Source organism: Nelumbo nucifera, chromosome 4 (genome assembly GCF_055504915.1).
Source record: "Nelumbo nucifera cultivar China Antique chromosome 4, China Antique-T2T, whole genome shotgun sequence".
Lineage (NCBI taxonomy): Eukaryota > Viridiplantae > Streptophyta > Magnoliopsida > Proteales > Nelumbonaceae > Nelumbo > Nelumbo nucifera.
In genome coordinates this window covers 13,650,262-13,664,374 of record NC_142652.1, presented here as the reverse complement: position 1 = coordinate 13,664,374, position 14,113 = coordinate 13,650,262, and the positions used below count along the sequence as shown (strand labels likewise).

Below are 14,113 nucleotides of genomic sequence, written 5' to 3'. Positions count from 1 at the left end.
TAAATTAGATATTCCAAATAATTAGTAAATTTCAAGCAAAACTATATTTAGGTGTGGCAAACAAAATTTATTATAATACATGGATAAAATATATCAAAAATACTAGTCCCATACTTAGTACAGGGGTCATTCTCTAGTGTGTAAGTAAAGGTGGAAGTCAAAAATATAAACCACACTAATTTCTACCATGTGTTCACTCCTAACTCCACCGGAGCAATTTGCTGATTTCTCCATGGTCCCCAAAGAGAATATTTTAAAAATATTCCATTTTCTCGTATTTGTTTTGAGGGAAAGAGTGGGATGGGGTGAGAAAAATGTGGGATGCTAGATCCAAAAATTAAAGATTCGGGGTCGCACCAAAACAATGCGACCCCAGTGCAAAAAATCGAGATCGTCTTCATCCTCATCTCCACTGCTGGTAATCACCACCACTGCCGGTAACAAATCTGCTGGTAATCGCCACCTCAACGGGAATGATGAATTCAAAATTCCTTAAATAGTACGAATGATAAAAAACGAAAGTAAATAGGAACATAAAGAACAGAAATAAGAGGACCGACAGAGAACCGATGCCTGACCTTCGTTGAGAACTCTCTCCGTCAGGACAAGATTAATGTCGGATTTCTGATCAAAGATGTTTCTGAGCGTCGCCGCACATCCGTGATATGGTTTCCCCTTACCAAACGATCTTTTCTGCTGAAATCCCTCCATTTTCAGGCATACAATTACAAAAGCAGAACCGCAGGATACGAACCCAGATGGTATATCCCGGAATAACATGCCAATCTCAACAGAAAAAACCCGGAAGAATAATAGCAGGAAGTCATGATAAGAAACCTCAATTTTTATCTTTACTTATAAATCCAGAGGGGAAAAAAAGACGGAGAAAACCCGTATCTCGTAATTAACCATGTAGATGCAAAGGATCGGATATCTACTGTGAAGTGTAGAGAAATAAAATGGGTTAGAGCAAGATTCAAAGTATCGTTACTTATCAATTCGTATCGGCCGATAAATATCGTTCCGGGACCCTTTCGATATGCCCCTACAGTGGGTGTATCAGGGGTCTAACCGGTTCAGGGGATGGAGGGGTCCTAGACCGGCTCCCCTGAACTAGTTTTGAAAAAAAATAAAAAAAGTTAAAAAAACGAGTATCGAAACGCCCGATACGCCGGGTATCAATATTTTGAACCTTGGGTTAGAGATAATGATGAATAGTAGAAACTGATGAGAAAGTAAGAAAAGCTCCCTCTCCTCCTTCTCTGTCTGTGTGGTTCAACTTTACTATTTTTGAAACTGTGACACGTAAGACCGTTGATGACGATGGTAGGCATTCACCAGCGATGAGGGTAGATTGAACCTCCAAGATCTCTGTTTCGTCTTCATCCTCCCTCTGCAGATTGGACCTCCCAGACCTCTGTTTTGTCTTGGATAATTTTCATTCTATTTTCCCATGTAAAACCAAACATTGGAAAGTTAAACTTGTACACTTTCCCATCCCATCCCATCTTTTCCCATCGCACCCAAATCTCCCCACAAATCAAATGGAGCCCAACTGATTTTAATTTGGGGTAAATTACTGAACCTCCGCCCCCCCCCCCCCCCCCCCCCCAAAGTTTACTAATTGTGGTCACCTCCCCTAAATGTTCTAACATAGTTATAGACCCCCTCTGGTGGAACCTTCTTAAAAAAAGGCATGAAAGTGTTCAAAATACTCATGCAATTATTTTTAACAAAAAATGTTTATTTTTAAAATTTTCTCTTCATATGAATCACTACCCCAAACTAGGGGTGAGCAAGAAAAACTGAACCAAATAAAAAAAAACCGATCAAAACTGAACCAAAAATCTGATTAACTGAACCGGTTGGTTTGGTTTCGATTAACCAATATAAAAAATCGACAATTAACCAAATTGGCTAGTATATATATTATGTATATTTATTTATACTATATATTCTATCTATTGTAAATTAATAAATATGCATTATATATAATTATATATTTATAATACATAATATATTATTTATTATTTAAGATATAATATTTTATATATATTTCTAGTTTTTATTATATATTTTTATAATATATATTGTAAGTATAAAAAACTAACAAACTGAACTGGCTAATTGATCGGTTCGATTCAGTTTTGGTTATCAATTTTCTAAAAATAGGTAATACTGGTTCGGTTAACCGAACTGTGAGCACCCCTATCCAAAACCCTTTTAATCTCTTTTCTGAAATTGATTTATTTTCCAAATTTTCCCTTCTTATCAATCACTCAAGTAAAGCTGGAACTTTAAATTCTCTTTATTTATATTGTTCATAAAGTTTATATTGTTTTTTGCCCATAAAAACCACCCTCAAAAGTAATATCGGTATTTTGGGCATTTTAATATCTTGTTTTATAAGGTTCTAGAAAGAGAGTTCAGGGGAGATGATTACAATTACTTAACTTTAAAGGAAGGTTTCAGCAATTTACACTTTAATTTTAAAAATACACACATACTATTTATTTTGTGCCTAAGTGCCCAACAATCAAGCATGCAATTTGGTCCGGGTTAGGTTGAGGGTTGAAAAATATAATCCAATTTGCTTAAGAGGTGTTGGTTGATGGGTTTTTTAAGTGTCTTTGAAAAAATTGGGATGTCGCTTTTATGAATGGAGAATAACCATGCTATCAAAAAGATGAGATATTGAAAAGCCTCCCATGGATTCATGGTTTTGAAAACCGGACCAGATAGAACGGCCGGACCGGTTGACCTGGGAACCAGTCAGGCAACCGGTTTCATTTCACTCTAAAACCATTTCTGGGTCAAAAAAACTGTTGACTTGATCAACGACCTACTGACCTAAATAGTTGACTTGACAAACGATTTTTGTTTTTTTTTTTTTAATTATTTCTAAATCAGAATGAATCATCTGTTTGAACCAGACGATCAGACTGTTTAACCCGAGAACTGATGGCCAAAATGATTCCACGTTCGATCCAGTTTTTGAAACGTTACGTGGATTTAACAAATAACCACTTAAATTGGTTTACTACTTTTATGATAACCAGCTAAATGCTTACAAGTTTTTCGAATATCATATGTTTATGGTATCATGGTTAAACTCTTTTTCAATACTAACACAAGTGAAACGTATTATCATACATTACAAGTAAAGATGAAAATAAAAAATATAGCACTCTGATTTAATTTTTTGACTTGCACCAAAATCAAGACAAGCATCGATCGGCTTTATGATAGTAAAGATTAAAAGATGGAGACTTTTGTTTTGGTATTTAGTTAAAAAAATGGAAACGGGATCCACTAAAATTAAACATTCTGCTCACACCCTGAAATCACATGCATCCAGCTGCACATTTGGATTTTCTCCCCATAATATACACGCACAGCATGTGCAGAGTTTTTGGTTCTAAGAGATCTGGGATCAAAAGAATGACCCATTTATAAGTTATAACCATAAAAATATTCAAGAATCCAGTTTTGCAAAAATAGTCAATTAAATATGACACAATAACAGCTGGGTTTTTTCTCAACCAAAAATATAGGTTAAGTAAGGAATAGCTTCCCCTCTTAAAATTGAACGAGGCAATAATAAAACCACCAACCAAAACACCACCTTAATCTTTAAGCTTTTTTATTATTATTATTATTATTTCTTTAGGCCAATCTTTAAACCGGATTAGGGTTGAGGCATACTGCAAAATGTATATTATTATACTAGTAAATGGCCCCATTCTTAAGGGTGCAATTTGGGTTGGGAATTTGTGAAACTTTTGATGAGTACAATGCAGAATCTAAGCCCAATGTAATTAAAATAATTCATACTTTGAGACAAGGTTCAAAGTATCGGAAACGCAAGGTGTATCAGAAAGATAATTTTAAGAGATGTATCGAGATACGCTTTGGAAACATATAGATACAGGCGAAAAATCAAGATACGCATGTATATACTAGAAAATCCAAAAAAAATCCTTAAAAATATGAACAATAATAAAAATGAGTTTTATGTGAATATAACTAATTTAAACATAAAAAACCCTTTTTTAATGATTTATATAAAATATCGGGATATAATTAGTAACCATTGAAAAATAATAGAAGAACTAAAATGTTTGTATATATACTAATATTTATTAGTTAATATTTTTTGAAATCATTTATTAGTTAATATTTATTATATCTAGAATTAGATAATATTTATTATATGTATAAGTTAATATATACCTTAATTTTTAATAAATCAATATAACTTGGTATTCATCTTATTATTATATAAATATTAATAATCAAATTTATAGCATTTGTTGGGAAACATCCACCAAGGCAAGAAAAATTATTTTAAGTATAAAAAAATGGTTAATTAATTATTGTTACAAGCAAATGACTTGGGTTCGAAACTTGTTGTATTTGGTTTGTGATTTTTTACAAGTTATTTCACTTAAATAACATTTAATGATATTATTAAATGCTGTAATCAAAGGTAATTTAATGAGCATTTAATTAAATTATATTAGCATTTAGTGACGTCCCAAACTTTAAGACTTAATTAAAATTGATATTAATGAGAGAGAAAAATAATTTAAATTTAAATTTAAAAAGAAGAGGGAAATTAAATTCGGCTGATACATAATGCATATCGGTCCATTTCGGATATGTATCGGCGCGTTTCGGATTGTATCGGCCGATACATATCCGAAACGGCCCGATACAAAGCCGATGGACCCGTATCGGTCCGATACAGACGAATAAATACGAAACCCTATAATTAGACATGTTCCGTGTATTGCAACTCTTCTGAAACGTATCAGCCGATACGTTGCGAAATTTAAAACCTTGCTCTCAGAAATAAATCTTGAAATTCAGACATTATTTTTTATTTGATTTAAAACACTAAAGAATAGGTTTAATTAATAATTGAATAATACACTTTATCTAGAATAATTAGAGATACATTAAAGCCCAAGCCCATGGCCGAGCCCTCCGTGATTTGGCTGTGTTGCTACCTTCTAATGGCAATTGGCATCGCTGCTCTCACGAGTCTTATTTCTTTCTTGCCCCTCCTCCAGGCTCCAGCGGCCCGACCCACCAATTTTTGTTTTCAAGTTTTTTTTTTTTTTTTTTTTCTTTTTGCTTCTGTATTCTTATGTACATATTAATTTAATAATATTATCAAAAAATATTAATTTAATAATAAATACGGCTTTAATTTTTTTTTAATATGATCTCCTATGTTTTGCACATTTACTGCATCCGGTCCACTGTCCACATGAAGAGGCGCGTGTTCAAATGCGTGGAAGTACGGTGAAAGTGGATATGCCAATGGGCCGCACGTTTATCATGTCACATTAGCTCCTATGGGCCCGGCCCAATGCCCCATGGCATTCGCACTTGTTTAAAATGACAAAATTACCTTTTATTTATCTGAAAATTAGAAAAGTAAATTAAAAATCTATTTATTTTAGTTCAAAGATATTTAAATATCCCGTTATTTAAGATGATTCATTGTATAGCTTTTCACTTATAATGGCCATCCTAACATATCAGACGGAGAAGGGGGCTTGAATTAGACCAGTCGATTGATGGATTGATGCTCCAGACCCGGTAGGTCTAGGGTTTGAAACAACGGGATGAATCGTTTACTGGACTCGAGTCATAGCGCCCGGCCCAGTTGCAACAATTGGGTTCAGTTTCTACTTTCTACAACCTATATATATGTATCGCTATAGATCCATTTTTAACATGTGGAATACCCAAAAAAAAATAATAACATGAAATAGATGAGGATGAGGTAGCAGCCCTTACTCAATGTCATTAGTGTGGGTCCAGGTGGCAAAAAAAGTTCATTGTCTTACCCTATCTAGAAGTATATAGATGGGCCTAGCTCTCAAATGTCAGCCCACAACTTGCAAGAAAATCCACGCTGGCTTCATACAATTCCTTCAAAAAAAAAGCAAAGTGAGGTTTTAGTATTTGAACAAGTTGATGAATTAAATTCCTCCACCTTATTGGATAATGGGCATTCATTATTCATACCAAGGTCAAGATGGTATTTTTGGAACCCAGACGCACCTTGATTTAATATTATATAATCTTAAACTTTGTGCGACATCACATCTTCCGTAGTCGTCTCTCCTATCGAGTACCAACGTATAGTTCTAACTTCAAAGGACTGATGAGCCTACAAGCATAGATTTGAAGCAGTAGATTAGACGGTAAATCGGTAATATTGTTAGACAAGTATAGGAAATCGACAAGGAAGAAGGAAGGAATCACTTCTTCTCACAGATATATTTATGGTTTGTTACTTTACTTGCTCGTTCTTCTTTTACTTTGCCAATTTCTACTGTAAACTCCCTTCTTGAGCAACTTCAATCCAACGGTATTCTCTTGCTTCCCAATGGGCCATGGATTTATAACATGTGAGAGTTGAGAGCTGATTTTTAAGGCATAACCCGTAATCAAATAGTTCTTATGAGGGTGACATGAGCTAATTTCGACGGGTTGGCACATGGTTTACATTTGATTTGGTCTTTTTTCTTTTTCTTTTTTTTGTCGAGTTCAGACTTAGATTATTTGAATCACCAGTGGGTTTGCACATAGAATAAACGAAATCTAACGATTTCCTAGAAAGCTGATATTTTAGGGTGTTTGGTTGCATGGAAAATGGTTGTATTCTGTATGCTTGTTTTCAAAAAGTTAGTAATTGTAGTAAAGATAGCATTCCTTGTAATTTTTTTTTTTTTTTTTTTTTCTGTAAGTCATTTTTTTTCCATGTTGATTCCCACGATTGATCATGTCTTGCAATATTTAATATAAGTCAATATTTAGGTTTGTTTTCTTAGATGATAAGCCAAGCACTAACTTGTAGACTTGTAATTGTAGCATGGTTTTCGAACCATCGTTGATTTGGATGGTTAAATCATTTGGTCTGAAAATCATTCAGAGACATGGTTACGTTTCACCCTTAACCTATATTTTAGTCAAAAATTATTGACTTGAGCGGTCAAACTGTTGACCCACTCGACTCAGAGAAGACTGCTTTTATTTTAATTATTATTTTTAAATTAAAATAGACCATCCATTTGAATAGAACAGTCGAACCACCGACCTAAAAACCAATGGTCACAACAGTTGTGATTCTGAATTGATTTCATTCCTTTTTTCTTATACAGATATATCTTATTTTTCGCTACAGAAATTTCCTTAATTACTTAAAAAACTTTGACTATAAAACGGTGGGTTCAAAACCCATTCATCTTCAATATTGGACCCGTAACACCATGCAGCCGAGGCATGAGCTAATCCATTAAATTATCTCTTAACATGAGAGAAAGAAACAGAATGTAAACCAGATATTTTTTACTTAGCATCCAGAAGAAGATATATCTTGCTCTGAAGAAAATCATTCAAGGAATAATTAGAATAAGTTGGTGGGGTTATGTTTGGAGCGTGTGTCGATAGCCAACACAACATGCGCAATTCCGGTCATAATTGGCTACTCTACTGCCCAGTGCCCACACAATAACAAGTGCATACAGCAACAGGGCAAATATAGGGCCCCATTCCTCAGTGAACATAATACAAGAAATTTATGAACCCTTTTGACGTGAAGCAAATGCTAATGGAATCCAGACGTACCTACCTGTAACTTGGAGGCTTCTTGTGGCCATAAGAAAGAAGCCTTTGTTGATTTTAGAAGCCACATTTAAATTTCTAAGTCTTAAGGATGCGTTTGGCTGTAGTATAAATCTGAATCACATATAAATTTTGCACCCATTACAAACAAAGATAAGGTTATATCTAAAAAGCTAACAAAAGTATTAAAGCAGAATTTACACTCGGCCTATTGCATTTTCATACATTTACACCAGTACAAATGAATTGCAACCAAAAGGAGCTTAACTAGCAATTTAAGAGGCTCCATCAAAGCATTTATGCCATTACATCTCGCCTACCGACCAATGTAGCCATATAATTAATGTGTCCTTGCTTAGTCAATTGCGGCTCCCCACTCATGTATTAATTAAAGAGAGAATGACTGTTCAGCCCAATAATCCACTTCAGAATTCTTAGTCCTACGGTACACATAGATTGATATCAAATCTACAGGCATGATGCGATGCTACTAATAGATTATTAGGATTGTAATTTCAGAATTCTATAGTTGTTCTCTTAATTAAACATTTCTCTTTCTCCTAACCATTTTTCTCCTTAATCAAATTATGCAAGTTGATGAGGTAGTTAGTGAATTGGGCTTGGGTTGGCCTGCCATGTGGAATATTAGAAAAACGATATATGGCCGAATTGAAGTCGACACGTGCCAAGAGCTCGGATGAGTCAAGAGGCAATGATGTGCTACACTTCCATATGATTTGCAAGCTAATATGTCATTGGTACACACTGCAAATCCTGGATGACGTAAAGACACGTGGCAGACACCAGCCAAGCCCATCTAGCCGCCAAGGTTCTTGATTAAATGTATAAGTAGAGAATGACCCCGTACTAAGCACGGGGTAAAATGTGTGTATAATTTAGTTATCAAAAATTAAATTAAAAAAAAATAATATGGGTATTGTATCTTTGTAATTGACAATCTATTCTGACCTATTTTATTTGAGAGCCATTATTAATTTATGTTTTTTTTTTAATTTGATTTAAGATACTAAAGGAGATCTTATTCGTAAACAGTAACCCACTTTTATTCGGTATTTATTATTTATCTAATAAATCTATTTTGAGTTATTTATTTTTAAAAGTTAAATTAGGTTGCTTCCTAAAAGTTAAATCATGTTTGTAATTAATGGTTCCCACCATTTGTATTTAATAGACTATGAATAAACATGTATTAAGCTAATAAGTAATTGTTTATTGAGAATATTTAGGAGTGAAACTACCCACTTTTTGAATCCTATTTCTTGAATTAATAGGATGCCACCTAAATGTTGGTAGTGGGTTGTGGGCTTTAGCAGCAACTTCTGAGGAAATGCCATGTGTCTAGTTTTCCTAAAAAAATGAAAAGACCACATGTCTAAATGGTGGGGGGGGGGGGGGGGGGGGGGGGGGGGGGGGGGGGGGGGGGGCAGGGGGGGGTTGTAGTCTGGTAGTGGGTTGTGGGCTTTAGAAGGAATTTTTAAAAAATTGCCACGTCCCTAACAACTCGAATGGTGATTACTTTGAAAGTTGACACGTGTCCCATGAACAAAAAACACAATGTGATAGGAGTAAGGTTTAGCTGAACGCTTTGGTTGTTTAACTGGCTGTGGAACCAATGATGACGTTTCATGCCAGTAATAAAATGCACGGGGCCCACATCTTTCACAATGGGGCCCACTAATTCATGTGATAGTCTCTTTGCTCTCTACCTAATAAAATTACTCTAAGCTCACTTGCTCTCTAAGCTCTTCAGTTTGTTCGATTAAGTCTAGCTCATCTTAACTAGTTCGGCCTAGCCAACTACCCTATAACCCTATTGCTCTTATTAACTTGAGTGTTGAGGTACTACTCGAGAAACCACCTCTCGTCTCATTTATCTCAAGCAAACATTATCTCAAGGTGATGTTTGGTATGGCTTCCATTTATTTGAAAAATGTTTGTATTTTATTTATTTTCAAAACCAAAAAAAAAATGATTGATAAACATTTTTCGACTTACTTGATTGTTAGGCGCCATTATATGTCATTAGGCACCATTAGACGTCACATATGCATAACAATAAATAAACACTAAAATGAAGTTTTCCCCAATGGTTGACTTATACAAAAATTGAGACAAACATTTATTTGATAAGCAGACTTACCAAATAATATTTTGGAACAAACGCCCACATGACAATGAACTTGCATTGTTTTTTAAATAAACAGAAACCATACCAAACACCGTCAAATATATGTATAAAATGTTTAAATTTTATATTAAAAAAATCAAAAAACAAAGCTTTTCTATCAAGTTATAGATCCATCGCCCAAGTCCCATATTTTCATTCTCTATCTGTTTCTTTTCTTTTCTTTTTTTTGTAAATTTACGAGGCAACTGGGTCTCATGATTTTGAAAATTGGACCAGATTGGAAGGTCAGACCAGTTCATCCGGAAACCGGTTATGTCTCCAGGTCAACTGGACCCCAGAACTGTTTGACTGAGGTTCAAACCAGATGACCAAGCTTCCAAATTCATCTCTTGCTGGATAGAAATTCCATCAATCAATCTATAATAATAATAGGTAGCATGCATATCTTTTCTTTTCTTTTTTTTGTGATATCTTCTGAAGGGCTATTCAACGTGGGTAATCCATACCCAAACCCATAACCACCCAACCCAGGTGCAGCGACAAATGAAATCAAAATAAAAAGTTCGTAAGGCAATTTGCATTACAAGAATGAAAATAAATTTTTTCATTGTAACTCAACAATTTGTTGACGTTCCCCTATCAATCCTCGCTCTAAAACAAGAATGAACGCTCTGACACCATTCAATTAATTAATAAATTCACGAGGTCTGTTTCTTTATCCTCCATTTCAGCATTTCATATATAATTTCTCTCTCCTTTAAATAACTCCGCCCTGTGAACTCTTCTTGTCTATATACACTAACCCAATCTAAATCTTTAAGTAGATAATTTTAGAAGTCATCATCTGAATCAGTGGAACTCGAAGAGGAGGTCCTAGATTTATCAGACATGAAGTGCGGTGGCAATTGTGGAAATTTCACCATAATCCTCTTTATGGGTGACATTTGTGTTGGTGTATGAGAGCTCTCTATCTTCTTCCTCTGCAACTCTTGAGTAATGTCTATACATGCCTGATCAACCATGGCAAGAAAATCTTTAATTATAACAAATAACTGAAGTGGGTGAGCCCCTTTGTCCTTCGAATACCCTGCCTGGTAATACTCCGTTGTTCTCTTTACAAGCTCCATTACCCTGGTCTGTTCCCTTTTCAACGCCTTAACCTCTTCTTCAGCTCTATCCAAGAACCCTTTCATCTCCCTCACAAACCCACCTCCCTCGTTGATACTGCATCTCTCAAAAATCTCCCGAATTTCGACAATGCGGGCTGTTAGAACGGAGCATGTTTTGATGCAGGCATCGTAGTCTATTGCCGCTGATTTCTTTACGTTATAAAACTCAACGCTTAGTCCTCCAACCACCGGCAACCCATGCATTATATATTCCCTTTGTCTTTCTTCTTTTGCAGCTGAAGCCTCGGAGCTCCCACTACCATTGCTGCTGCTGCTGCGACTGTAACTTCTGCCGAGGCTGTGATTCCTGTTGATCACACAGCGTTTCCCTTCGCTCCGAACTACTTCTTGCACAACAAAGTGGAGGAGCGTAGTCTTGCCATCTGTGCTTTTAACGTCTGAGAGCTTTCGAAGCGAATTAAGGTTGAACGCCTGGGCATTCCCTCTTGCTGTTCCAGCATTCATGAGATTGCCTGCCTTAAGGATGGCTTCTAAAAGTTTGAAGAAAAGCCCACGAGCTCGTAGCTCCTTGCAAGCCAATTCAAGCGTCTGTAAGGACTCTTTCAACTGGAGGATTTCTGGTTCGTAGTTTAATCTGAAAAGCATTGCGTTGAGACGAGAAAAGGCGGAGGGAACAGCTTTGAGGATGTCGAAGAGGAAGGATTCTGCGTCGGCAAGCTTGCTGGGATTGCCGCTGAATCCAAGTAGACGGGCTTCTTCTTCTTTAGTTGGGGCAATTTTGGTAAGCTTTTCAAGGGTATCAGCACTAAGGCCACGACCCTCAAGGATGGAATCAAGGATCTCTTGGCGAGAAATGGCGAGAGATCTAAGCACTATCGCTTTGTTTTGGGATTTCCGTGGGTCGAGGATGAAGGTGCGCGCAGGCTGACCGGAGTTGGAGCTACTCGGATCCGTTGACGTCCTGGTTCTTTCAGGGGATTTCCGGTTGGTGGCAACACTACCGAACAGGGCTTCCATGAGATTGTCGTCAAACCTGTAGAAGAAATATGGATTAGTGTGATGACTTGCTCATCAACCTACCTTAAAAGCAAAAGAACAATAGATAGACGTTTTAGTTTTAATTATACCGGAATGAGCCTTCACTCATCTTGTCCCACACCATAGAGTGCTCGGCATTAGCCGCCACCTTATCCCAGTGTAAAGGCTTGAGTTTCACTTGGCTAGAGCTTTTCTCCTTCGTGCTCTCTTCTGATTTAGTCTCTGCACGTGTACTTTTGATCGATTTCCCTCTTGGCGGAGGAGGAACTTTGGACGATGAAGCAAAACCTCCCGGCTTAGGTGGTGGCGCCGGTGGTGCTGGCGTTTTCTTCAGCGGTACTGGTGGAGGAGGAGGAGGAGGCGCTGCAGGACTCTTCTTCGCTGGAATCGCCTCTGAATTTTGCGGCCGAGGAGGAGGAGGAGGTGCAGGACTTTTCTTCGTTGGTATCGCCTCTGAAGTTTGCGGAGAAGGACGAGGAGCGGGAGGAGGAGAAGGAGGAGGCGCTACAGGGCTTCTATTCGCTGGAATCGCCTCTGAAATTTGTGGAGGACGGGGAGGAGGAGGTGGTGGTGGTGGCGGTGATGTTGATGACACAGGTGGGCGCGCTGATAGTGGATGTGGTGACGGCGGCGGTGGTGGTAATGAAGGTGGGGGCACTGATGCCGGAATTGGTCTAGGCGAGGGTGTCGATACTGGAGGTCGCGCAGGTGAGGCTGCTAGCAGTGGAGGAGTTGGTGGTGGAGTTGGCGACGGTGGTCTGTCCACTTCGTGTAGAGGAATCCAATCATATATGGGTGAGCTAGCCTCTTCTCGACGTGGATCTCGTGTTTCCCGCCTAATTTCCGAAGAGGAAGCTGAAGAGCTCTCATGAAGCAGAGGAATTTCCTGAATTGGTTCAGTTCTCCTGCGTCGCTCTTGTTTACGGGCGTCCAATTCTTCTTCTCCATCGTCGAGCTGTTGTCTGACCTTACGGAAACTTCTCTTTTTCTGTCCACCCTCAAGCTTCCTCCAATACAGCACATCCAATCCATTCTCATCAACAATCACCCCTTTAAGATCATATCGCCTGAAATCATCACGGGAAACCACAACTTGATCGCGACGAAAAACCGTCTGGTTTTGGTCATCACGGCGGCGAAGTCGTTTGATGGTATATCTTTGAAGGAAAAAGAAGAAGACCCCGGCAACAACAAGAGTGCAGGCAGCAGTAATTGCGATGGCCTTAACGACTGTTTGCGTGTGCAAGTGCGAGGGTGGGTTCACTGGGGTCGGTGGTAACGATGTCTCATTTACCGACAGACTGGTAACGTCGTTCGTAGAATTGAACGTTGGAGTCGGAAAGAAAGTTTCGATGTTCTGCGGAGGATTCGGCTGAGAAGAAGAGAAGGGAAGAAAAGAAAACAAGAAAAAGAAATAGAAAGTAGAAGGAAGAATCCATGGCCGAACCATTACACCCGTAAAACCTAAGGCGAAGTTTGCAGAGAAGATTGAAACAGAGTGTCATTTCTTCTACATTTTTGGGTTAATAATTTCGAGTTTTCGTTGCTGACAGTTTCAAACAAGAGTGGTTGTTTGTGAATGAGTATTTTTAAGATTCTTCCGGGGCCTTTGAGCACTTGATATGACACATCTGTCCTCATGGTCACCGGAATCTGCAAACTCAGCACAAACAATGGCTGAATGGCATTTGGGTAATTTGAGAGTTTGAAAGTGAAGCAAAGAAATGGTCGGGGCGGTAGTTGTGAATCACTGAATTGTGATGATGGGTTTGGTCCGTCCGACTCCTTACTCCTACCCCGTCTGATTTGTAGAGGACGACTTGAAAAGCGTTGAACGGGTGTTTGATGGATTTTGAATATAAGACTTGAAGATGAACTGCTGCAGCGTTTGATCAGTATTAAAAACTATTAATTAGAAAAAGGATATCATGCCACGTAAGTTTAAAATCAAAAGTCATAAGGTAGACTCCCAATCATCCAATTTTTTTTTTTTTTTTTTTTTGCTACAAGGAAGAGATTATTCAAATATATGTGATTGTTTGTAAGTTCGGGCTACTGCAAATGAGGCCATTCAACGATTACCTAATCTGCCATCAAGATTACCAGGTCAGCGTTTGTAGTTGTGACTCAACCTGGGGCTAAGATTCTTGAA

At 37.6% G+C, this 14,113-nt stretch overlaps 1 protein-coding gene across 1 annotated transcript; it reads right to left on the bottom strand.

The window, feature by feature from the left end:
• Positions 1-10,376: 10,376 nt before the first annotated feature.
• On the bottom strand, positions 10,377-13,556 carry FH8 (formin 8). The gene is made up of 2 exons (XM_010273806.3): positions 12,051-13,556; positions 10,377-11,956 (listed from the first exon to the last, which is right to left on the bottom strand). Exons 1-2 carry the CDS (start codon positions 13,409-13,411, stop codon positions 10,624-10,626), a joined length of 2,694 nt encoding a protein of 897 aa, XP_010272108.1. The 5' UTR covers positions 13,412-13,556; the 3' UTR covers positions 10,377-10,623.
• Positions 13,557-14,113: the final 557 nt, after the last annotated feature.

Bases quoted from the DNA above. Each gene is read 5' to 3' on its own strand.
- FH8 (XM_010273806.3), bottom strand. From the start codon at position 13,411: ATGGTTCGGCCATGGATTCTTCCTTCTACTTTCTATTTCTTTTTCTTG. The intron at 11,957-12,050 runs GTATAATTAAAA...TTTCTTCTACAG, and splicing joins ATGAGTGAAGGCTCATTCCG to GTTTGACGACAATCTCATGG.